At 38.7% G+C, this 27,555-nt stretch overlaps 1 protein-coding gene across 2 annotated transcripts in view; it reads left to right on the top strand.

Annotated features, from left to right (window-relative positions):
• Window positions 1–27,555, top strand: part of LOC145978827 (juvenile hormone esterase-like) — a 69,396-nt gene that overhangs the window by 28,243 nt on the left and 13,598 nt on the right. Inside the window, exons 2-6 of one of the 2 annotated variants that reach the window (XM_083111696.1) lie at window positions 1,049–1,186; window positions 6,885–7,038; window positions 7,559–7,744; window positions 9,077–9,267; window positions 14,836–15,010. In XM_083111696.1, coding sequence (XP_082967822.1) covers window positions 1,049–1,186; window positions 6,885–7,038; window positions 7,559–7,744; window positions 9,077–9,267; window positions 14,836–15,010 — 844 coding nt within the window. The remainder of the gene's footprint in view (window positions 1–1,048; window positions 1,187–6,884; window positions 7,039–7,558; window positions 7,745–9,076; window positions 9,268–14,835; window positions 15,011–27,555) is intronic. The other variant, XM_083111698.1, reaches the window with a different exon arrangement.

Genomic DNA, 27,555 nt, shown 5'->3' with positions numbered 1-27,555 from the left:
TTTCATATTTGCACTGTTGCCAATACTTGTAAACCTGGTTCCAGCACTTTATATCTAAAACCACGGAAAAGGGTTTTAATTACTTCTCAATTTTCTTCCAGCAAATTTACAAATCTAAAGACTAATAACATTGTTCTTGGTGTATCAGCCATTAAGCTAATGAGTTCATTCTGCATTTAGTTTCCAGAATAATGGCTATGTATTTCGCGAGAGTATATCCGTAGACCCGTAGACTGTTGGGGGCTACAGAAGAAAATTATGTTCCTTTCCAATTTATTGATTGATTGAGTTGGCGTTTTAAGTCCACTTTATACACAGTAAGGCTAATCGGGACTGGTTCTACAGTGTAAAGTGGGATCCTAACCACTACCAGCATCCACCGGGTATCGAACCCGGAACCCCTTGATTACAAGGAGACGATGCTACCATGCGCCACCGAGGAGGCCCTTGCTCCTTTTATTAAAAAGACTATATATATATACTTTCACACACACAGACACACATATATATATATATATATATATATAAGTATAATGTATGTATACAGTATAGGCCTATATGGTGTATAAATAGTCTGTTAATGTATATAGTTTGATAGAAAAAATCTTACGTTTGCCCCCTCCCCCAAACTGATCAACCTAGCTACGTCCCTGTCCCAATCTAATCCTTGTCTTCCAGTAAGTTTGGCGGAAGTAAATAACCCTCGATAATGCAACAAATGTTAAACAAGTATATTTTCAATATTTAATTTTAGTGCTTGATAAGTCGTTTCGGGAGGGTTTGGACACCCACCCCTAAATACGTCCTTAGGCCAGAGATTCTAGGTTGAAATCTTTTCAAGGGAGGTCAACCTGGAAACAAGGAATTTAAAGATCGGAAGGGTGTTTTACGGAGTCTAATTGATTGATTGATTTGCTTTATTTTATATATAAAGGATCTGGCCCCTCCCTAAAAAATCCTGGGTATGGGCCTGGCCTCAGGCTGTATATTATTCAGAGATTGGGTGCGGAATATGCATTCACATTAAATAACATATCTCTTTTTGCAGGCTCCTGTACCTTCGGAATCTTGGGATGGAGTAAAAGATGCAACCAAAGAAGGCTCCGTTTGCCCTCAGTTGGCGTGGATGAAGAATACATTTGAGGGAAATGAAGATTGTCTTTTTATTAATGTATATAAACCAAAAGTAAGTAACATCATGTTTCTATTTGAAAAGTTGTATATAGTTTCTGTAGAAAGCTACAATCTATGCATTTCTTGTTCTTCTGTAAGCTGATATAACTTACATGTGCAAGTTAGTGTAACAGGATCATGTATAATCTGTCCAAGGTTTCTGTGGATCAAGCGATAGAGAAAGTCATCTGCGCAAGTAGTGGCTCGACCAATGAATGTGCAAGAGGGGAGGTGAATGCATGGAAAGGAAACGCGACTGCAGCTACCAGCCATTTGTAGCAGCGCACATTACTTCGTAGTGCCCACTGACTTTCTTCCATTGTCTACCGTTGTGCGTGGCGTTCGTTCCTTGACAGACCCCTAGGACGGACTGTAGCATTCTAATACACGTGTATCTCTTTTATGCTATGATAATGATATGGCTCAGTCGGTAACGCGTCTGACTACCATGCTAAAGGTCCCGGGTTCGATCCCCGGCCGGTTCAAATCCGGGAACTTTTCTAACGGTGGAAGCGGCCCCGGCGCCTACCCAGCGTCGAATAACATTGGTACCTGGGGGAAACCCTGGGGGGTAAAGGCGGTCAGGGGCGTGATGCTGATCACATCACCCCCACTCACGACCGGATCAAGAAAGTGTGGGGCGTTACCCCCACACCCCCTATACGCCTTCATGGCGTGGTGCTAAGTACAGGGGAACACTTTACCTTTTTTAATGATATGATATTATTATTGATTTTTTCTAATACAATACACATGCTCAAGCTATTAATTTAACTGTTAAAAGTAATGTTCATTTTACAGTGGCGTAGCAAGAGGAGGGTGAAGTGGGCGACCGCCCAGGGTCCTGCGCTTGAAGGGGCCTCCTGTCCCATGGGGTTGATAAGAAAAATTTAATGAATAGAAGTGAAGAAAATAGATGGAAAAGGCTATTTTTTGTGGACAATAAAATTAAAACATTCTGTTTTTATCTGGCTTTAAATTTTAGTTTAGCGTTATAATTTATATGAATATGTCAAATCAGAGGCGTAACATACAGGCAGGCGGGCACTAAGCCTAAGGGTGGACCGGAAAAAAATAAAAAAAGATTCACAATCATATAAGTCCTGAAATTCAAAATTAACTGGTACAATTAATCTGCGACAAAGTGAAAATGATTATATTTTTTAAAAAATTGCAAATTAGCTGTACCAATAGACTGTACCAAAGATTCCACGCGTGTGGAGCAAATGACTCTCGTTTAAAGATTTGTTGATATTGAAACCGATTGTGTGGAGGAGCCAGTCTCTTAGCTAGATATTATGGAGCCCTAGGCAGGATTTTGGTTTAGCGCCACCAGAGGGCTGCACAACGGCCAGAATCGCTTACTAGGCCCGCCTGGCTGGTCGGGCGGGCGAGTAAAACTATATACCTGGGTTTTGACCCGTCAAGCATCGAAAGCCCACAGGTAACTGGAAGGCCTTGCAAGACGAAGCTTGCTTATCTTCAGCGAACGCTCATTCCGGTTTTGCACCGTCTCCAGATACATGAGTCACGCAGTCACCGTTGCCAACTTTTAGATTCTAAACTGTTCTAGGAGCACTTAAAATGTTCATCACTTTTATCAATTTGAAATTGCAGACATTTATTCCTTGCTAGGAAACATTTGTATCGCTCACACCCAGTGGCGGCGATTGGGTTCCAAAACTAGAGGGCCAAAGTGCAAATGTACGGGGGGGCAAGGATAATTTAATTTCCCTTGGTACATGAGGTTAGCGTGGTGCAAAAGTAGCAAAAAGTGGGGGGGGGGGGGTGCAACTGCACTCTCTCGGCCCCGCCCCTAATTGCTGCCACTGATGACACCTGTACAGGAGTACGAACCAAGTTTCGCAAAAAGTGCCATCGTAAATACTTTGGAACTTTGTGTGACTGGTGGTTGTTCTACATTATACTTTTTTGGGGGTGCTCCCCTATGGCGCAGTGGTAGTGTCGTTGCCTTGTAATCAAAGGGTACCAGGTTCGATACCCGGTGGAAGCACATGATGGTTCGGATCCCACTTTAAACTATAGGTCCAGTCCCGATTAGCCTTATTGTGCATAAATTGACCAAATAAATGAATCAATCAATCAAACAGATTTTCTCTCTGGTGTAATTTTGCCAATTCAATATCCCCCCTGAACACTAAAATGGAACATGAAATCAGAATTTGCATTATAAAAGGTTTTTGAATATTGTCATCTCTTTCAACAAATCATCGTTCGCTCATGTTGTTGCTAGTTATCTTGTTCTCAGACCGCATTGATAGTAATACGATACAAAATATAATTGTTAGCTTGTATTTTCACACGGGTGCAAATAACAGGCAATGCTATTTACACATTTCAACAAACAAACAATGTAAAAATGAAACCGAGAGAACATTTAAGATTTCAAGACCAGAAAGGTGACATAAAATGAAGAAGACACACAAACCTATTTCAAGACCATCGAAACAAATTTAGAAAATATGTGGTAGTTGGTTTGACATAATAATGACACTAATTTAAGAAGTTACAAAATCTTAGGTGCAGTGGCTTAGCAACATATCGCGAAGTCCTGGGCGAGATTTGAATGCAAGGCCCCATCGTTCTTTAAGTTTTAAATATCAATGTAAATCGATACACAGTCATCAAGGAAACGTCAGCCAATTATCATATTTATATAATAGCCTATAATAATAATTCGTTTCTGACGAATATTATATTTAATAGTACGCGACAGAGAAATTTACACTTGGCAGAGCTACAGTAACACACTGCTGAAATTTTCGTTAACCAAAGTAGTAGTAATAGTACGTTTTTTAAGATGTTCTTTAGGCAGTAAGATAACTGAAATATTCTTAAATGTGCTAAACTTTTTTTAAAAAAATCAGAAATACAAAGTAAGAATCTTGAAATATAACCTATATATTATTTAATGAGTCGTTCTTTGTTTCCTCATTTCGAAGTTTGTAGGATGTAAATGTCACAAACCATGGCTTAAGTAGAAAATATGGAAGGACGCACATAAAATGTCAGTGCTTGATAGAGCGGGGGGAAGGGAGTGCGCTAAACCACAATCCTGTCTAGGGGCCCAATGTATCTACCTACAAGCTCTTCTACACAATCGGTTTCAACATCAGAAAATCTTAAAACGATAGTCATTTGCACAATAAATGTGAAATGTTTGGTGTAATCAACTGATACAGCTAATTTGACTTTTTTTTAAATTAGCAATTTTGACTTTTCTTAATTAGCAATTTTGACTTTGTTGCACATAAATTGTACCAGTTAACTTTGAATTTTAGGACTTATATGATAATAATAACTGTGAATCTCATTTTGTTGTTACATCTTAATGTTCTTGTAATATTAAATATTTGACGCAGTGGCGTAACAAAATCGTAAAGTACGCGTCCGCAAGAATTAAACTTGGGTCCCTCAAGTACAGTCAGCTTCTTCCAGGAAATTTACGTAATTACTTAGAATGGCTGATTGTGGTTGCACTTACATTAATAACTATACAAATCGATGCTCTAACTCTGAATTTTCACATATTACAACATATCTTTCTTTGACATTTATGTATTCAAAAGAAGAAAATACAAATACTTACTTATCCCTTCCCCCAAAACAGAAGGCGGTACAGGATACAGCGAACACTGGAAGCTAGTGTAGAGCTATCAAGGAGAAGAAACTTTCCTAAAGCACTTGATTTCAGATTTAAGCACATTCCTGAAACATAGAACTTGATCAGGAAATTCGGAAGATAAATCATCTTCGTGCCCGTTACAGAGGGCAATAGCTGCGTCTGAAGTTGTAGGAACGAAGGAAGAACTGCTAATATTATCCATACCCTTCTTCAGTTTAAAACACCAGAAGTATTTAAATGCCCCGTACTTTGCTCCGTGGCAGTTTGAGGTGCTTTGCCATTAACATATTAAAATCGGGTAGGCTATGCAAGGTCACGACACAGAAGAAAAATGGATAAAATTGTCCAAGCAATTCTTACGTCGATGTTTCACATGAGGAATGAGAATTATTTTGACTTTTTCGGGGCCCCTTAGGCTTAGAGCTCCCGCTCGCCTCTGATTTGACGTATTCATTCAAATTATAACGTTAAACTAGAATATAAAGCCAGATAAGAAGGTCTTAATTTTATTGCCCACAAAAATTAGCCTTTTCTATCTTTCTCACTTCCATTTATTACGTTTTTCGTATCAACCTCATAGGACGCGAGGCCCCTATATGGGCGAGGCCCAGGGTGGTCGCCCACTTCGCTCACCCCTTGCTACGCCAATGATTCTACAACCTCAAGGCACCTGCGCCTAGCAGAAATTCAAATATTTCCATGCGTAGTGAAATATAATGGCCGTTGGCAACACTGACAGTAGTGCTCGCCGTCTACCTGCAAGAACTACATCGAGTCTCACGGGTCTTCTTAAGACCCGGGTAATAGAAAAACCTGGCAGGCATCGATGCCTGTGCAAAACTGTGACGTGAAGCTCGCTTGCGCGATGTCGAACACCTGGGCTTGATGTGCGTGTTGCATATTATTGTAGGCGCGCCTCCTCGCAGACGGGTTTTCTCCGGGTCTTGTGCAGGTCTCTGAGCGCCACCCTGCCCTTTCCCCCGATCTACCAATCACCGACAATTTATGTGCGTCCTTCAATATTTTCGTCTTATGCCATGGTTTGTGATATTTACATCCCTCAAAGTTTGAAATAAGGAATCAAAGAAAAACTCGTTAAATAATATAGGTTATATTTAAAGCTTCGAAGTTTACATTTCTGATTTTTTTTTAAATAGCATATTTAAGGATAATTCAGTTATGTCTTAGTCTCTGCAGAGAACATCTTTAAAAACGTAGTATTACTTCTACTTTGGTTAAAGAGAGGTCCAGTAGTGTGTTACGAGAATAGCTGCCAATTGTAAATTTCTCCGTCGCATATTATGAAATATAATTTTCGTCAGTAATTTATTAATATTATTTAAATATGATTATCTGCTGACGTATTGCTGGAGACTTTGTATCGATTTACATTGATATTTCAAATTTAAGGAACAGATAGGGACCTCGCATTCTGATCTCGCCCAGGTCCTCGCGATATGTTGCTACTCTACTGTTCATTTGTGTTCTATTAAAAATAATTTTGTATACATTAATCAATCTGACTTGACAAGAGCTCCTCATAAATACTGAAACTTAACAAAAAATAAATTACAGGCTTCTTGAGGGCAATGTGTGTTTGATTGATTGAATTGGTGTTTTAAGTCCACTTTATGCACAGAAAGGCTAATCTCGGGACTGGACCTACGGTTTAAAGTGGGATCCGAACTATTATGTGCCTCCACCGGGAATCGAACCTGGGACCCGTTGATAACAAGACGACGACGCTACCACTGCGCCATCGGGGAGGCTCTAATATGTTTATTTTTTTGTAGGGAGATTTCTGAGCAAAGTGACAGGCGACATAGCATGCACACTGTAGTGGCCTAACAGGCCACGTAAGCCTGTGTTCAATTGGTGAAACCTTCAAGTAACACGTGTAGCATGTCGCTTGTTGTGGTCGCCTTTTGCTTCGGTGTGAAATCTCCATAAAGTACAAATACTCAAAGGTTTTGAAATGATATTAAGTTTCAGAGTTAAGTGTAGCTTTGCAACATGATCACAATTTTTTTTTCTGTGCTTACTTTACCTAGTTCTTGTTTGCTAGGTTCCTGCTGTGGAATTTCCATTGGACGTTATGGTGTGTATTCACGGAGGAGGTTTCATAATGGGCACAGGAAACATCAACATGCTGGGACCAGACTACTTCATGGACAAAGACATTGTATTCGTCTCTCTCAATTATCGTCTTGGAGTCCTTGGTATGGATAGATTAGATACATAGATTTTATTTCCTCCATGAATCACTGTTTGCATTTACATGCTGTGATATCAGACAGATGGAACAGTGTGTGTGTGTGTGTGTGTGTGATCTTGATTATTTTATATCAGTCATGTGTGTATTTGTATGCATGTATTTATACTTTCTTATTTAACCTGACTTGTCTCACCCTGTATTTATGTTAGAGAGTAACATAACTCCTCTGGCAAAAGGGCTAAGGACGATTATATTTATAGACAATATCAGCAATATGGGGCTTTTTGCTTTGGGTACTGCATCCCCCTCCCCTCTTGATTTGCAATTTTTAGCCTTTGTTGTATATGCTCTGTACATAATATTATGATGTTTCACAACATGTTACTGAAATTCCTTTTCACTGGAAATGTGTCATGTGCCAATGATGGTATTGAATTAATCAATAAAATAAGTACTTCAAATCGTTGATTTATTCTGGCATTAGTGAATATTGTGTTTTTTATTCAAATTTACCTTTTATTAAGGTTTCTTAAGTACTGAAGATGAAGTCCTGCCTGGCAACAATGGGCTGAAGGATCAGACGTTGGCTCTGAAATGGGTGAAGGAAAACATAGCAGCATTTGGGGGAAATCCTGACAGCATAACAATATTTGGAGGAAGTGCAGGGGGTGCTAGTGTGCACTTCCATGTTCTATCTCCTCTATCGAAAGGTTAGTATGTGATTTTTTCCTTCTAATCGTAATATTTCTTGCACTCCATTTCATGATGTATGGTGGTATTACTGAAGAAATGCACATGGTGATGAGATTGTGTGTTAATAATTCAATACATTTGGCTATCAGCAGGCACGTATTTAGAAATAAATTTCAGGGGAGCGGTCTGAACCAAGTGTCTCAGTAATAATAATGATAATAATAATAATGTTTAAATTAAAATAATTATATAATTTTATTAAATTCAATTGACAGTTGACACTAATTTAAATACAGAAATTAATTAATATTATAATATAATTACATGAATAAGTAAAAAGACCGAATGAGAATAGAGATAACAGCACGCATTCATTATCTAGCTTACCTGTAGTTAAGATCGTCATAGTTTAAATGAAAACAAGTGCCCTGGCAAAGAAATTAATGACAAATGGATGTCGATTTGAATATGTATTGAATAGAAAAAGAATGTTAGATTCAGTTGGCGAAAAGTATAGTTCATGATTAATATTTTATGCACATTATCAAAGTTGTATGATCCCATTATAATCCTTGTCTTCCAATAAGATATAAGGAAATTATGACTATCGATTATACAATAAATGCTAAACAAGTATATTTTCGTTATTTAATTTTAGTACTTGGCAAGTCTTTCGGGGAGGAGGGAGTTCCGGATCCCCTGGACCCCCCTAAATAGGTCCTTGGCTATCAGGCGAGGAAGATAGATTATGATTGGATGGAATTTATAAAGATACACATAGTGACGAAGACCGTGTGTCAATCAATCACTAAATTTGGCCATTTGTGTAGCTAGTATCACAAAAATAACTCTGTAACATGGTAAAGAAAATAACAAGAAGTTAAATAAAATAGGGTCCTCCTCCGTGGCCGTGCGTCTAAGGTGCTGTGCTTTGGGCTCCGACTGCGGGACGACTCAGGTTCGAGTCTGCCTGGGTCCAGTCTCTGGGTTCTCGGCCTGTGAATAGGGCCGGTGGCAACCCACTATTGTGAGGAAATTGGGGAGCTACGAGTGAGTAGCGTAACCCAGTCTCAGAAATCACCTATAATGGCTGAGGGTTCGACGTGCTAACCCCCACGTCACCCCATTACCGGTTGAAGGTAGGATTGTGGGAGGGAGACTGGCAACCCAGGCCCTTTAGAGGGCTGTCGAGCGAAGGGTTATTATTTAAAATAAAATAGGACAGAAAATTGTACGGTGCCTTGTTCTTCATTATAAAGGAGATATCCTTCTTTGGCATTATGAAATATTCACCTAGAGGAGTTTGTTAATTGAGCAATAATATGTTTTTCTCAATGAATGATTAATAGGTCTTTTCCATCGGGCCATCTCTCAAAGTGGTACGACACTGTCTCACTGGGCTATTGCACCTGAAGCACGTTCCCTTGCATTTAGACTTGGCGATGTCCTCAACTGCAAAGCTGAGAATTCCAGAGACCTTGTGGATTGCCTCGCAAAATGTGATCCTACAGAACTTGTTGGAGCTGTACCAAAATTAAAGGTATGCTAATTTTTTTAGTGGGGCCACTTTATCATCACACAAATCATGAAGCTATAAACTCTACACTTGTCACATAGCATATATAATAATGATTAGAGATTGGAAGTTATTTTTTATTTTTTAACACTGATCATGGAATAAATAACAACAGTGTTGATAATATCTTCCACCAGCAAAATTACATGCATGGTCTTGACTTCCACCCCCCTTTTCAGCCCATATTCCTTTTTTCCCCTTTTATAAAACATTTTCCTATCTGGTCCCTTAATTGACTAGTTTTTCAGCCTACATTCCTTTCCCCCCCTTTAAAAAAAACATCTTCCTTGGTCCCTTTATTGACAAGATATCAAATATTTTGTACGACTATATTTTCCCATAACAAAACATTCAACAATTGTCTATTTGGTGCAGCTTAGAGAAAAGAAAAATCTAGCACCTTCCTTTCATGAGTTTTGCAAGTACTTTGCAGCGATTGTTGAAACAATGAAATCTGGAGTGCTTATGCAGCAACAAACACATTGTAAGCTGCACACCTGCTGTTGGGTTGGAAGTGTACTTATCTGTTAGATTTAGACTTTTATTGTGAAATTTTTAGAATACTTTTAACTTAACTATATGACAGTGACGATGGTATTGAGTGTGAAATGGCGAATACAGGTGCAAGTGGAAGCAAGCTATGGAATGCTGTAAGCTGTTGCAAGGAAGATTTAATCGAAAGGGATGGTAAGATTATTCTCTGTATTTTACCTGCAAAGAAAGGAAATTAAAAAGGACTATAGTTTTTTTTCACTTCACTAAAAATATTATTTTAAATGAAAGCACAATATTCTACCATTAGTATAGTAAACCTTATGTTCTAGATCACCCCCGCCCCCCTCCAAATCTCTACTTCTAATTTCAATTCCACAGCGTAAAATCTCTTCTTTTCCACACCTTGAACCCCAAATGTCGAGGTTCTAAAGGACCGATTTTGACATTTGTTGTCTGCATAGAGGTATTTTTCAGCTGTGATTTTGTATTTTGTGATTGAATTTGATTTTGATGTTCGGGATTTTCCCTGTCCACTCAGGGGTCACGCGTCACGCATGAGACAACGTGGTGGGTTCTGATATGGTGGAAAGTGGGTCGTGCGTAATGCATGACTGGTCGCTGAGCCTCGCCCAGTGGTATGGTGTGTGTGTGTGTAGAGGCGAGTTGTCATGCCACCCAGCGGCAGCTGGCATCTCGTGACTTAGTGTGTGTCCCTCTTTCCCCACTGAGATGTGCTTTCACATCATCGGGTCTGTTATTGATCTGCGGAAGGGGGCAGGAGATGTGTCAGGTGCTTGCTGAGCATATATAATGGGGTGTTTTGAAGGATGGACCTGTCCGGGGCCCTGCTGGGCCCTGGAAGAGGGCCGAAATTTGACCATTTTGGAAATTTTTGACATGCAGGATAAGTAACGAAAGTAAAATCGGGGTTCACATTCGGGTAGCCTGGACTTTTCTCTACAACCCCAGCACAAAGATAATGACGTTGGAGCTCTGCTTACAACGCCAGGGCCAACTGAAAAAGTATCCTTTCGCAAGCATATTTTGGAAATGCAGTGGGGATTTTTTTCGAAAATGGCGGCAATCGAAAGGGTATCTTATCCAAGTGGCAAAAGTCGAGTATGAATCGAATCGTCCCAGGGGCCTGGCTAGAGGGTTCCAAAGATTCCAAAAAGTGTGTTTTTACATGGTGAACGATGCCGAAAACATGATTCGCTTTGGGAGTTTTTGTCAGGGGCGATTCCTCCATGTAGGAAGTGAGGAACTTCCTACAGTTCATTTATACTTGTTTTGAGTTATGTACTTTTTCGGAATTTAATGACCGTTATAAAATTATGACTAGGTTCGCTATGGTCAAGAGTTAGCTGTTATCACTCGATCCAGCTGCCAGCCAAAGACGAAGGATCGATGCCGAGGCGAGGCGAGGAACCTTACTCCTAGTCCTACATCCAGATGGATGAGGAGTGTGGAAAGTGGGAAGTAGGGGGGTGGTCCTGCAGCGAGGCACAGCGAGAAACCGGCCGAAGGTTCCTCAATCCACATGACGACAGGCAGGGAGAACACCACAAACGTTGAACCAATCAGATTTGTCACTTGCCCCCCTGGCGCGAAATTTTTTGTAGTATACCGAGTTGCCAAACTTATTACTGACCACGAAAGTTTGAAGCAGGTGGTGCGGCCAGGCCGCCGGTTAGCAAGTGAATGGGTCTCCCATTCTCTGCTTCCCCTGAAGTGCGGACGAAGGGTGATGTTAACAGAGGAGAGGTGTCGTACAGGACCGAGAAAAATTCAAGCATACGGCAACATGGCTTTGTCCATTTCACACTCCCACATCTGGAACTCTGATGTTCCCAGCATGAAATTTTCCCAGGAAAGGAGAATTTTGGAGCCGAAAATTAAGAAAAATGGAAAAAAGGAGAACCATCCCTGAAGTGCAAGAAACAGGGAAATCAAGCATCATGCATTAATGCACTTAACAATTGCTTGTCTCAGACTTGCTTTTTCTCTCTTCTACCGTGACTGGACAAGTGATACGTGTGACTGTGTAATTGAACGTATTTTTCAGAAACCTTTCGGGAGCTTCTGTTTCAGTGAAAGAAAGAACATTATTGTAACATGTGGGCGTCCAACTCCCGCCCTCCCAAATTTGCTTCAACAAAGTAAAGCCATGAAGACTGCAGTGAGGCGAGTTGTCATTAATTAATATTTATTATTTTTCATTATTACTTGGATTTAACTGTATTTTTTTGAAATCGCATATACTACTCATTATTATTTTGCTCTTGTAACTTGCCCCATAACTTACAAATTTTAATAAAGCTGAAATTTTTGTTGCGGGGTGGGAGCCAGTGCCTCCCCCTTGCCCCCATCTAGTTACTTCTATAGGCGTCACAAAATTAGCAAGATGCCCTATTATATAGTGCCGGACATTCACCCAATGGTTAAATAGCATATTGCATATATATTCAGTACTTCCTAAAAAAAAATCACGATTTTTAGTGCGAGAATCATGATAGATGGAGGAAATCTACATGGCGATTTTTAGAAAGAGGAGGTTACAGGGTACTACGTGGTATTTTTTTCTTCCACGACCCATAGGAAGGGAGCAGCGCCATTTTTAATTTGGCCTTTTTCGAATTTCCGAGTCACGTGATCAGCAAGACATCCATCGTCCCCTGCAGGCCAAGTATGTATCCTTGGCGAAGTTATGCATCGTCGGTTGTAAGAGTCCATACCAGCACTCGAAAATGCGCACTTCGAAATTTCAAGATGGTGGTCCTAAAGAGCGTCATATGCATCCAAATCGGTGACTCTTGAGCGGACGTGGAAAATCCCGAACATCAAAATCAAATGCAATCACAAAATACAAAATCACAGCTGAAAAATACCTCTATGCAGACAACAAATTCCAAAATCGGTCTTTTAGAATCTCGACATTTTTCAAAAATGGGATTTTGCGATTGCAAACATGCCGAAAAAGCCCTAATCTGGGGTTCAAGGTGTGGAAAAGGAGAGATTTTACGCTGTGAAATTTAAATTAGAAGTAGAGATTTCTTTGGGCGGGGGTGATCCAGAACATAGGGTCTACTCTACAGGGTGGCTCAATAAGTCACCACTTAACACCCTCAGTACAAGGCCACTGCGGAATGGAATTTGAAATTGGCGATGACCAATCGTTATCTGGCCAAGGGGGAACCACATTGACGCCACCCACACGGTCGGCGGCCATCTTGATGTCCGCCATCTTGAATTCAACTTCAGAATTTTAAATGGGAAGGGGGTCGTGCGACATATCAAAATGGGCTAGAATTTCACGAGAAATGCAATGGTGAAGGTTTTTTCGACGTATCTTTAACCAGTAAAAGGTTATGACTGAATTCTTGTACAAATTTGCTCCTTTTCGAGGTGTTAGAAAAATGCCTTAAAATTTGTTTAGCGCTTTGGTAATGCATCAAAATCAAAGTGACGTCTATGGAGAGACGTTCGCATGCCATTGCACATTATTTTAATCGGATACATCCATGAAGAGCTGTGCAGTATGAATGGTTGTTGCGAACAATTTACAGTGTGACGCTTCCATTGAATTAAAAGTCCTTCACAGTGACAAGGCTAATGTTCATAAGGAAGTTCATAAACAGAATATTCGAAGCTTTTTATCTGAGATATGAAAGGTATACCGTTGTACGCAGAATGAATCACAGATTTAGACGATATGTAATTTATGCACATTCGGCGTATATATGGAGGGGGAAAGGGGGAAATCCCCTGAAAATACTTTTTTTTAAAAAAAGTATATCTCTGCAGAGAAAGTATATCTCCAATTACAGAGGCAGTAATATAACATAAATATTGATTGATATGTTGTTTTAAGTCCACTTTATGCACAGTTAGGCTAATCGGGACTGGACCTACAGTTTAAAGTGGGATCTGAACCACTTGTGCCTCCACCGGGTATCGAACCCGGGACCCCTTGATTACAAGGTTACGACGCTACCACTGCGCCATCGGGAAGGCCCTATAACATAAATAATATGAATATAAGTGAGATTAAATAGCATCCATACATATTACATAGATATAACTATAACATAAGTCATAAGTATACTTATATCAGTGGCGTATGCTGGTTCTAAAGAGTGGGTAATCTCCGACCCTTGATCCTCAATCTCCAAAAGTTTTCGTTCAATTTTTGTCAGGATCCATACTGGATTTAGGAATATTGTGTCGGAATGTTTGTCTTATTTGCGATACCACAATCAATTAATTCTCGATATTGCAGTTTAATATACGTGTAGAATTTCAAATAATAAAACAAGACAGTATTATAAAGCTATAAAAAAACAATTTGTGAAATATAAAATGAAAGACGTGCACTAGTGAAATAAAAACCCGCAATATTAATTTAAGTGCAAAATTCAACTTACTCCAGGACCCGATTACTTGTGCTGTACCACATCCAAAGCACGCTGTTTGTCCAGTTGCACGTCAATACGTGTCTGTGCAAAAGATTGCAGTTTAAATCCAGTCTCTAATAATGATGATGTGAGGAACTGCCTGACCCAGCTGTCTGTGGTCTGCCATCTAGAAATATAATGCCGCCATGTTAATTAATGGGAGACTAAACGTTTCTAAATTTGTGTTTCGTTTTGCCTCCGGTGTTTCACTGGTACATCATTCATTATAATTTATTACAAAACTGGGCCTATCTACCTATCAAAGTGACAATTTATAATCATAGCCAATAACATTCCCTTTCATAATTCCTCTTTCTTCATGTTCTATTGAAGTTTAACGATGTAGTAAATTTGCATTCGTTAATATCAAATAATATTTTTATATCATGGTGTTATTCTATAATTAATTGGCAAAAACAAAAGTAAGACTGGAGGGAATTAGAAGACCTTTAAGGAAATTGGAAGTAACTTACAATAACTTGATAGAGCCACAAGAAAGGAAAAACAACTCATGACAAAAGCATTTGAATTGAGAAGTGTAAAATTGGAATTCATGTGGAGTTACTTTTGTGTCATTTTTCAGGAATGGGGCCCAGATCTGTACTTCCCCTTTGTGCCTGTGGTGGAAAAGGCTACCTGTGATGGTGAGCCTGTGTTCCTGTCCGAGCATCCATTGCAAATCATGGAGCAGGGGAAGTTCAACAAAGTGCCCTGGATAAATGGGGTCACTTCTCATGAAGGAATAATATTTTCTGCAAGTGAGTGTTTCCATGTATTTACTACCTGCAAGTCAATTTTGAATGTTACATTTGAGTCATTCCATGCGAAATCAACACAGCCCCCAACCTGACCATCTCCGATTTTCATGAAATTTGGGGAGTTGAAACTATGCATGGAACTACGTAACTACGAAAATTTTTAGTCTCGTGCGTCTTGTAATTGTTAAATTATTCAAGGTCAAAGTTAGCATAAATTGCCCTTTTTGAGCCCGCTTAGCTTTACTAAATCTGCTGTAACTCCGCCACTATTTAGCCTAGGAAGCTCAAATAAAGCTTATTGTACAGGGAATTGAACAAGTTTTCCAGTGATATATAACAAGCTTACCACTGGATAAAAATATAATTTTGTCACGTGACCTTGACTTTTGACCTTGAATATCTCAAAACATGTCATCACCAAAAATCGTGAAAAAAATATATTTGGTCCCTCATGCCATACTATAAAACATATCAAAAAATCATTCTGGGACTGCAATGGGATCAGAAGATACAAAATAATATGTTTAACTATGTGACTGATAAAAGCCTCATTACATGAACCATGACGAGTCAAAAGTCCTTTAACACCCCCTACAAAATGTAAAGGAGTTATCCTGGTCATGAAAGAAATAGGTTAGACACAGGGAGATCCCTAGCTGTGTGTGTCAAGCGCAGGTCCGCCATATTTTTGACCGCCATATTGAATTCAACGCAAAAATTTCAAAGGAACGGGGGTGATGTGATATATCAAATCAGGCTAGAATTTCACGAGAAATGAAGCAGCGAAGGTTTTTCCAACTTATTTATTAGGCAGCAAAACGTTATACGCATATCTTTCACTTACGATATATGCACATTATAGTGTTGTCAATATTCCTGTGAGCACACTCGTTGACGTCTCTCACACTCACATAGAACATTTGGCAATGTAGCAGGTACATCATCATCGCAAGCAGGAATTATGCCTTCTCTCAGATGATCAATATCAGGGACTTTTAGTGCATGAACCATTATCTTCAAATGTTTCTGAAGGTAAAAGTCCTCCTAAGATGTTAGATCTGGGGAATGTGCAGGCCTTTTAATAGATCCCCGTCTGCCCATCTATCTACCTAGAAATTTACCATGAAGAAATTGCCAAAATGTTCACATAGTGTGGTCACACACTGTTATGTTTCAAAACTCTGGAAAAGTGCCATATCCCGTAAGCAAGGATGAAAAACCTGTTCACTTAACAAATAAAAGAAGCCCTCGCCATTTAAGGTTCCGTTGTTGAATATGGACCAACCATTCCCGTTCTCCATTCACTATACCACATCATTAGCTTACCAGCAACAACCATTCGGCTGGGATCTGTCTACTGTAGATGATCAAATCACAGGTATTGCATATAATTTTTATTAACTTGACCTTGAACATAAAAATTAGCCTCGCCACTGAAGATATTTCATTCCAAAGGAAGTGTCACGTAATTGTTTGAGATACTTTTCCCAATATTCTCCACTATTTAAGTATTTGGTGAATGTTGCTGATTAAAATCATATGCAATGGTGCGTATACTTCTTTCTCTCCCAAGATGTCAGTGTGATCTCGACGAGTACCTAACACGTTTTAGGAGCATTCTTAATACTTTGTTTTTAACACCTCGAAACTAAGAAAACGCTTATAAGCATGCAGTAATAAGTTTTTGCTGCCTAAAGATAAGTTGGAAAAACCTTCGCTGCTTCATTTCTCGTGAAGTTCTAGCCTGATTTCATATATCACTTCACCCCCTTTTCTTTGAAATGTTTGCGTTGAATTTAATATGGCGGTCAACAATATGCCGGACCTGCGCTTGACACACACAGCTAGAGATCTCCCTGTGTCTAACCTATTTCTTTCATGACCAGGATAACTCCTTTACATTTTGTAGGGGGTGTTAAAGGACTTTTGACTCGTCATGGTTCATGTAATGAGGCTTTTATCAGTCACATAGTTAAACATATTATTTTGTATCTTCTGATCCCACTGCAGTCCCAGAATGATTTTTTGAAATGTTTTAGAGTATGGCATGAGGGACCAAATATATTTTTTTCACGATTTTTGGTGATGACATGTTTTGAGATATTCAAGGTCAAAAGTCAAGGTCACGTGACAAAATTATATTTTTATCGGAAGGTAAGCTTGTTATACATCACTGGAAAGCTTGTTCAATTCCTTGTATAATAAGCTTTATTTGAGCTTCCTAGACTAAATAGTGGCGGAGTTACAGCAGATTTAGTATAGCTAAGCGGGCTCAAAAAGGGCAATTTATGCTAACTTTGACCTTGAATAATTTAACAATTACAAGACGCACGAGACTAAAAATTTTCATAGTTACTAAGTTCCATGCATAGTTTCAACTCCCCAAATTTCATGAAAATCGGAGATGGTCAGGTTGAAAATTGCACATATGTGTGTTGATTTGGCATGGAATGACTCATTTGAAGTAAAAGGGAGTTATTATTGTATTTTTTAATGATGTCAGCAAATATGTTCACATCAATATCTGTAAGAATGATGATAATTTTACCAATATCAAATTGCAATTTGCTCCATTGCTACTTTGGCGACTAAGCACATTGAATGGCCATCTGCCAATGATTGTGTTTAGTGATTCTCTAACCAAGGTATTTATCATGGTTGGTTTTTACAAATGCAACCTCACTCATTCAAAAGTCTGTATGCATGACCATTTAAACATGTTCTCTAAAAAAAGTTCCGAAACTACTTGTACTCTCGATACAGGGAGTTAAACAAACAGTATGATCCTTGTGGCATAATAAGACAGTTGCCATGGTAGCTCAGTCGTTAGGGCTTCTGACTACCATGAAAGAGACCCATGCTCGATCCCCGGTGGGGGAGAACCAGGTTTTCCACCTGTTCAAGCTGCTCTGGTACCCACCCAGCATCATCTAAAGTGGGTACCTGGAGGAAACTCTGGGGGATAAAAGCAGCCAGGGGCATGGTGCTGATCACATCACCCTCACCTTCGGCCATGATAAAGAAAGTTTGAGGCCCTAATATATGCTTTCAAGGTATGGTTCAAAGCACAGGGGGATACTTGACTTTTGATTTGATCAGCATGTTCTCCATACCTGTTTGAGAACTGAATAGCAGTCCTGTAGTTTTCATTGGATAGTTTTATTTACCCTTAATTCACAAGGTGAATAAACTGTGACATATGTAATGAGGTTCAGTCCCTAGATCCCTATATTTATATGTAAGCTCACCGGACAAAAAAATTAGTCACTCCCTGGAGACATCACTCTAATACCGAGTAACACCACCTATGGCCCTGATAACTGCCTCAATTCGGTGGAGTCTACAAGGTTCTGCAGGTATTCCACATCCAGTTGACACCACTTGCTGATCAGAAGATCACATAAGGCCTCCAACTTTCCGGGATGCCAATTTCAGCGTTTCACCCGCTGTCCCAAATAGTCCCACAAATGTTCTATGGGGTTGAGATCAGGTGATTTAACTGGCCAGGCGAGGTGCGATAGGATGCCTGAGTGTTCATCAAACTACTCACATACGCGTGCTGCCCTGTGAACACGGCAGTTGTCATCTTGGTAAATAGGGGTGTCCACAGCGTGCTCATCATGAAGATGTTGACTGAAGGGAAGCATCTGATCACGAAGAATGTTCAAATAGACATACTGGTTCATGTTCACGGTTACCTGAATGAGTGGGCCCAGTGCATAGTAAGAAAAACATCCCCAAAACATCACGGAACCACCCCCAGCCTGAACTACACCCTACACACACTGCGAATGAAATTCCTCATTTGACCTTCAGTTCACTTGAAGCCTTGCTTCATTTGAAAAGAGGCAAAACCATGATTCATCAGACCACATTACATGCCTCTAGTCTGGCACCGTCCAAGTTTGGTGTTGTTTGGCCCACGTCAGATGTGCAACTTTATGTGACTAATTTTTGTCCGGTGAGCTTATTTATATTCAAAATTATTGGATGATGTTTGCATTGCAGTTAAACATGTATTTGAGTGTTTTTGAAGCACAGTGTGCAGCTTGTTTAAAAATTTGTCTCACTAAATTTATTCTGTGTATTTTGATTACTGTAGTATCGTAACGCAACTCCCATGCTGCGTTTGGGATCGAACCTAGAACCTCTAGATTTAATTGGGTGATGTAGTTATTTGTTATTCATCTCTCAGATGGTTATCACTCGCTTGGCCTAAATGTGACAAATGCAAGAGGTTACCTTTTAAAGGAATGGCGATAGAAATCAACTTAGATTAGATATGGGTTTTATACTCTCCGTGACTGAACCGATATGGATTGGTTAAGGAAAGGATATTACTTGCCTTACAAATATATGGAGATTGTTCCTAGCTTGTCCTCTCAACTATCACTTGTCTCTTGTCACACACCATCGTCCAATAGTCGTTCCCCACTTTGCTCCTCTCTCACAATCCGTAGTCCTTACTCTCTCTCCTATTCTCGCCAACTGCTCACACTTCCTGACAATCCCAACACTCACCTCACGTTTGCCTAATTGCTTATTCTGCATTCCTTTCTCTGCTTCCTGCTATCCTAAGACTTTATACTTCTTACCCAATACCTTGGGTACGATACGCTCCTCTACCCCCTAATGAAAATCTTTTGATTTTCACCTAAAGATGAAAAATTTAAAGTTGTATTCCATATCGATCCTTTCTATGGAGAGATTTTTTTTATTACAAAATATAGTCCCAAAATTATTGAATTAACATACCATAACCGAAAATATGAAATTTGAATAATATTGTTCTTGAAAAAGGAAAAGGAATGGAGAAAAATAAACAATAAATAAACAAAATAAATAAACAATACTTGTCAGCGTTTAAAAGGTGAACACTGACATGTGAGTTTGTTATGCTGACTCATGTATGCAATGATTGAGAGTTTTACGTCACACACGTTGACGTTATGATTGTCTATGCATAAAATATGTAAACACACAACACGTAACACAATTATAAGGTTATTGTTCCATCCGTATTGACCTAGTTAAAAGGTGTGTGGCACAGTAACACACTAATGAGGTAATATGTCATCAATCCTGTAAACACTGACACTGCACAACACTATTAAATATTTTGAAGTTAATTATTTACAAAATCGGCAAAGTTTGTGATACTCATCCGAGTTACACTTGCACACATATGTCATATTATCGATGTAAATTTCACCGTCTCTTACTTTAGTGTATCATGTAAATATCGCTGTCGTTTTAATTAAATCTCAATGTAAAATGCGTATAATTATAAAGGTAATCTTAATATTTACATTATTTCCATGTGATACATTTTATTATAAATATCAAAGAACTCAATATGTTCACTATTCTCTTCGTTATTATAATTATCTATATTATAATTCTTATTATCGCTCTTATTTAGTTATTATTGATCTGTAGCTCGTTTAATTGAATAATTTACTGGCTGTATGCCTAGTCAGCTCTTATTATAACTGTTCTCTTTATTTAACGTTATTTAAAACTTATAAAACTGATAATCTCATATTTCTGTCATTTATTTAGTTATTAAAATTATAAATGTAATTAACTTAAATTTAACAATTGAAATATTAAAATGTGTACTTGTTTAAACCCTATTTTGACTAACCACGCTAAATCATAGAGAATTTTAATTCTCATTTTTCCTTACCGAATGTGTTTAACACATTTTATTCATAAAAAAATACTAAAGTCTATTATCGACTTACACTATTTATCTTTTGTAGTTCACAAAAGATTATTTCCATCAGTTCTCTGCAGGCCTACAGAAATCTGAGGAAAATTCCTTGCGCGCAATTTATATTCATCAACATTCCCTTTGTTCACTATCCGTGAATACAATAATATTAATTATTATTATTTTTGCGCGTTACTGTACTTGTTGTTCATTATTATGAAACCTCGATGACTACGATTTATAACTAATGATTTTAGTGTGGTAATAACTAGTTTTACACTGCCGTGCAATTATTAAGGGCTAAACAATAATATTTCACCTAATTTTAGTGTTTCTTTGTTTAAAAAAAATATTTGCAAGATGTAAAATTTATTTAGAGCATCAGAGTACTGAAAAGGAAGTTACGTACAGGGTAAAAGGTATGTTCTCACTCATTCACTCCTGACTGTTCCTGTTCTTCAGTCTCATCTTCACCATTTACATTCTCATCGCCGCTACCGTGTTCCGAAGCATAGTATTTCTTCAATCTCTGGACCGAAATTGAGTCTACGACTGTCTGTCCCCGTTTTGTCTTATATTCCACTTTGTAAACATTGGGATTTTCTTTTGCTATAATTTTACAAGGTCCTTTATATACTCCCGAAAAGCATTTAGCGGTGTGTACACGATGACTGCCATCGTATACTAGAACCGATTCTCCTGGCGTAAATTCAATGGACTGATGACGTTTATCGTAGTACTTTTTTGCTTGTCGGTGGCGTTTCTGTAGAGACTCATAAGCTGCTTCTCGTGCTTTTTCCAGAATCTTGAATCTCATCTCGTTGTTTACATTCACACTGGGCGTTAAATGTAGTCCGCTCTCCCAGACTAATCTAGGCGTAAATCCATGAAGAAGAAAAAATGGACTGTTTTTCAAATTCTCCTGGTAATTAACATTGTACGACCATACTGCCGATTGCAAGTATAAAAGCCAATCTGTGTGTTTTGAGTTCACAAAGTTCTTCATAAGTCCCTGTAAAATAGCATGTGATCGTTCCAATAATCCAATTAAATTGTGATTAGCTGCTGGAGCGAATTTAAGTTGGATTCCACATTTCTCCGATAGTTCTTTAAATAAACTAGCTGTGAATGAAGTACCTCTGTCCGTATCTATACGAGAAGGACATCCAAAGCGTAGAATTACATTTTCAAAAAGGAAGTTAGCTGCTGTCTCACTTGAAGTATCTGCTACTGATTGAGCAATTAAAAATCGAGTACCATGATCGATTGCACTTAGTATATATTTATGGCGGAGCAAACCACTTGGTGGATACGGTCCGCTAAAATCTAAAGCGATTCTATCGAATGGTTTCTGTGAGTTGAACGTTAAAAGTTCTCCATATGGTGCTCCTTTTATGCGCTTATTCTGCTGACAAATTACACACTCCTTTACCATTTTCTGAATATGGTTCTTCATAAATGGAAAGTAAATCCTATCTAGTGCATTTTTGTATGTTTTAGTGAAGCCGTAATGCGCTCCTCCAGCTGGTAAACTATGCAATGTCTCAATGACAGTGTTGCGAAGTGACTTCGGTATGCATAATAATTTTTTAGTCGTAGCTCCCAGTTTATGTTGTCTATAAAGAAGTCCATTTTCCATAACATAATAGCAAGCTTGCCTCTGCAGGGAGGGGTTGGGTGGGTTGTTGCCCCCCTCGTCTTCTTTTCCTTCCAAAATATTGATGATATGTCCAAAAAAAGAATCCTCTCGTTGGTGTATAGCAACATCAATTGTCTCATCTAACAATAACAATGTACGTGGCTCTGGAAGCTCCTCATCTTCATCCTTTGGATCATGTTCTGTTTCTCTGCTGATAGCATCCGCCATATTTTGTGTAGTTTTGCAGTGAATTGGCGTAAAATCGAACTCGGCCATCAACGTGTACCATCTAAATAATTTGTTTGAAAGTTGCGTTGAGGAGCGAATGAATGTGATTGCTTGGTTGTCGGTAAATAATTCGAAATGTCTCCCAAGTAAAAAGAATCTGAATGACTTAAATGCGTATATGATTGCCAACAATTCTTGCTCGATGGTTGAAAGTCGAGTTTCATGGTCTTTTAAAACTCTACTGCAGTAGGAAATAGGCTGAAAATCACCGTTCGCATTCGGTTGTAAAATCACCGCGCCAATAGCCTTACTGCTTGCATCCGTATATACCCTTACTTCTTTGGATGGGTCATATGCCATTAATACAGGAGCTGTAAGTAAAGCCTCTTTCAACCTCTCAAACGCAGTTTGCTGTTCTTCCCCCCAGAGAAATTTCTTCTTTTTTCCTATCAATTTTTGCAAGGGAAGTGCCATCTCGGAATATGATTTTAAAAACTTCCTGACATAAGATGTTAATCCGAGAAATGTGCGAACTTGTTTCACAGTTGTCGGTGTCTTATATTTCTTGATAGAATCAATGATTTTGTCATTGATCCGATAGCCAAATTTTGAAATTTTATGTCCTAAAGCAATGATCTCAGTGTAGCCGAAGTGACATTTTTCTATTGCAAGTTTCAATCCCGCGGCCTGTAAACATTGTAACATTTTCTCCAGAGTTACGAGCATTTCTTCAAAGGTATTTCCGAAGCAAAATAAATCGTCCACATAATGGGCAAAGTGATTGGGATCCAAATTTGAGCAAGCAAGGTGAATGCAACGAGTCATCGCACTTGATGAACTGACGTGGCCCTGTGGCACGACGTTCATTTGATACTGTGACATTCCTGGTATTGTAAATGCTGTATATTTCTTACTGTCCTCGGTGAGAGGAATATTAAAGAATCCGCTCTTCAAGTCCGCCGTACAGTAATATTTCTTGCCCCCCATATTGTATAATATTTCATTGATGTTATTCACACCCAGAGCGTCAAATACAGACGAAACATTCAATCTGCGATAATCCTGGCATAATCTATAACCCCCCTTTGCCTTCTTTACAAGGATAACTGGAGAGTTAAAGGGTGATTTTGTAGGAGAAATAACACCTTGCTTTAATAAAGTCTCAATCTGATCTTTAATTTCATCACGAAGGTGAACTGGAATCGGGTAGGATTTTAAGTGAAATTCTGTGTAATCTTTTAGTTGAATTCTATGTTTATAATTCGTGGCTCTACCTATATCATCCTTTGACCACGCAAAAACATGTGGATATTTCATTAAAACAGCCAAAAGTTGCTCCTTTTGCTGGGGTTCTAAATTCGGATTCACATCAAACCGACTAGGGTCCGCCCGTGCGTCACTGACGTTCCCTAACTCTTCCGTCGCAAAAACCTGTGCCTGTTCACCAATCTCATCCTTATTCTCATCATTAGTGTTACTCATGATTGGCCTATCCCATGTTTCAGCTTTCCCGATAATAGTGCCTTTCTTAATTGTAACATTATAATTTAAAGGATTTGTGATCCAAATGAGATTCGAATCCGGATTAATAATTGCTCTGGCAACCATCAATCCCGTTTTCTCTTGAAACTGTAGGTCCGGTTCCAAGAGTGTTCTATCCTTGTCATATGAATTAGCCAATTTCAATGGAATGCACAAATGCGTCCTGGGTTTCACTTTTATCTTTTTAGCAGCTACAAATTCTGGTTGCAAAACATGATGTAACAAATGGGAAACTTTGATTGACACGTCAAAAGCTTTCTTATTCTCATTTTTAATTTGGTTTCTAGGAGGTGTGCCAAATCTATGCAAGGTAAGCTTATTTTCCTCAAAATCTAACTTAGCCTTTTGTCCCTTCAAGAAATCATTTCCTAATATAGTAATTTGATTAAAATCCTTAACGATTCTAAATGGATGAACAAATGTTTGGTTATGTATAGAAAATGGTAGTAACACAATTTCCTTAACCGTCAGTTGACTATTAGTGACCCCTCTAATCGCAGTATTTATATTAAATCGCTTGGCATTGACTGGTATGTTCTTATCTCCCGTTACCGAAATTTGACTTCCACTATCCAGGATAAACTGTCGAATTTCCCCATCTACTTTCACATTGATGTAAATCAGATCTTCAGAAGGAAAAGTAGAGACCGTTAGAGTTTTTCCCGAAGGTCCTACACCTAGGTCCCCGTCATATGCAGGTCTTACTCTTTTAAAATTGCTTCTGTTCTGACGAAAAGTAGAATGATTTGTATGTACAACCTGATTAGTATGATTATTTGGATCTTCGCGTCCCTGTTGTTGCTCCAAAAATGTTCGCGGCGATGAAGATGAAAAATGCGAACGCTGAAATCGAGGGTTACCGCCATTGCGCCATCGCCCCCTATGCGAGCTTTGCGACTGTGTGTCGAGATTATTATTGTGGTTATTATGCCAAGTATTTCTATTCTGAGCTCTATGATTACTATTATGATAATAGGTTCTTCTATTGTTTCTATATCTATGTTCATATTCTCTAACTGGATATGAGAATGATGACTCAGTGAATGAATGTTTTTTCCGATGTTCTGCAAGTGCATTTACTTTAGCCTCAAGATTCTGAAATTGCAAAACTAAATCTGACTCATGAGACTGGAGTCCCGTGTTCGACTGTAATTGATCAAGGTCTTGTTGCAGTGCATTTAATCGTTCCTCGATCTCCCGATTAGCCTGAGAATAACTTATGTCAACATGATCATTGACCGTGCGCTGCAACGTGATAGCTTGCTGAGTCGGCATGTAGGCTCGACTCGATTCAGAACACGACAGAGCTTTCATTGTCTCACATTCAGTTTCTAGAATTTTACGTTTTTGCACGAGATATTTGAATTGTTCAACATGTTTCAGGTCTCGTAACATTTCATGCACTGAATCATATTCCCTGTTATAAACTTCTTTTATAAAGTTAGGTTGTAAACCCCCGCTTATTTGCTTAATTTGCTCACTAATGTCCATGGCAGGATCTAATTTTAATAACAATAACTGTTTTTCTCTCACATATTTTGAAACAGGTTCATTTTCCTGATGGAAGCGTAATCTGATTTGTTCCTCTAATTAAAAAGTGTCCCCCGGTTCCGTAAATTCTTCCACAATTTTAGTTTTTAAAGTTACAAAATCTAAATCCTGTGCTTCCTGAGTTCGACTCCAAGTATTGAACCATTCCAATGCTGAATCAGCCAAAAATGCCGGTAGCATTTGCCTTTTCTTTGAGTCATTCCACTCATTAAGAATAGCTAAACTTTCAAATTTGTCAATGAATTTTAATACATCCTCGTGAATGTTACCTTGAAACTGGATAGTTTTGAAAATGTCGGGGTGGATAAATCTAGATTGCGCCATGATTCTATGATTAGCCTATGCGCAGGAAAAATGCTTGATTAGCTTAAAATTAGCACTAAGTTGCTTGTTTACATTTCTCATCCCCCCGTGGCTTTGACAGGACATTATCAGCAATCCAATTGTTTACTCTCCCGGAAATTTGATAAGTTAGTTCAACAATCGCGTAACAGAGTGACGACAGTACCGAACACATCTTTAAAATATTTAACCAACCTTTATGCAACATCCTAGTGTTAATTCTCATCTTTTCACAAGCCAATAGCCGAATAACCTAGTTACAACTCTACTCTTATTTATTTGTGCCTTACCGCGTAGCATATTGCTAGGCCTATCTTTTGCTTTCTTTTCTTGATCTTTGGTAACAATTGATAATTAACACAACGTGAAGCGCTAACAAGTGAAAATTCCGGCGCCATATCTCACGTAAGTAATTTGAAAAGCTAGGAGGCTCTATTATTTTCATCATATTTCGGGATGAAATAGATGAAAATCGCAGTATTTCACGTACTGCAGTGTTTTCTCATCACATTTGCAAAAATGGATGAGAAGCCCTAAGCAGCCTCCACCACGTAACGCAACTCCCATGCTGCGTTTGGGATCGAACCTAGAACCTCTAGATTTAATTGGGTGATGTAGTTATTTGTTATTCATCTCTCAGATGGTTATCACTCGCTTGGCCTAAATGTGACAAATGCAAGAGGTTACCTTTTAAAGGAATGGCGATAGAAATCAACTTAGATTAGATATGGGTTTTATACTCTCCGTGACTGAACCGATATGGATTGGTTAAGGAAAGGATATTACTTGCCTTACAAATATATGGAGATTGTTCCTAGCTTGTCCTCTCAACTATCACTTGTCTCTTGTCACACACCATCGTCCAATAGTCGTTCCCCACTTTGCTCCTCTCTCACAATCCGTAGTCCTTACTCTCTCTCCTATTCTCGCCAACTGCTCACACTTCCTGACAATCCCAACACTCACCTCACGTTTGCCTAATTGCTTATTCTGCATTCCTTTCTCTGCTTCCTGCTATCCTAAGACTTTATACTTCTTACCCAATACCTTGGGTACGATACGGTATTAAGAAATTTAGTACTTTCCTGAAGCTCTTATATGTCTGAAGGTAAAGACTTAGATGTTTTGGTGAACTTTTTTTAAAAAATGTGTTTTATCTCAAGTATAACATTGGACTAAATTCACCAAAAAATGGTGTTTTCAACACACACAACAAAGGATAAAGTTGCATATATGAAATTACATTATAGCTGAGTGTTCAGGCAACAGAACAATAGATTTTATTGCCCCTCTCAATTCTCGAAAAACTGCGCTGACAAGGATCTCTGATCCATTTAAACTCATTTTTTCCTATTTGTGGTGTACATCATTAACTTTTTCCAATTATGCAGTGATAATATTTCCACTTTTGGGATCATTAATGTTAACATTACCATGCACAAGGAGTGGGAACAAGGCCAAGGGTGAGACCAAGATGTTGGTGGAAAGAGCAGATAGTGTAGTGTGTTAAGAGAAGAGGACAAGATT

This window comes from Lepisma saccharinum, chromosome 25 (assembly GCF_977018435.1).
Source record: "Lepisma saccharinum chromosome 25, izLepSacc3.1, whole genome shotgun sequence".
Lineage (NCBI taxonomy): Eukaryota > Metazoa > Arthropoda > Insecta > Zygentoma > Lepismatidae > Lepisma > Lepisma saccharinum.
Note: the sequence above shows the minus strand (reverse complement) of the source record. Positions and strands in the feature narration are given on the sequence as shown.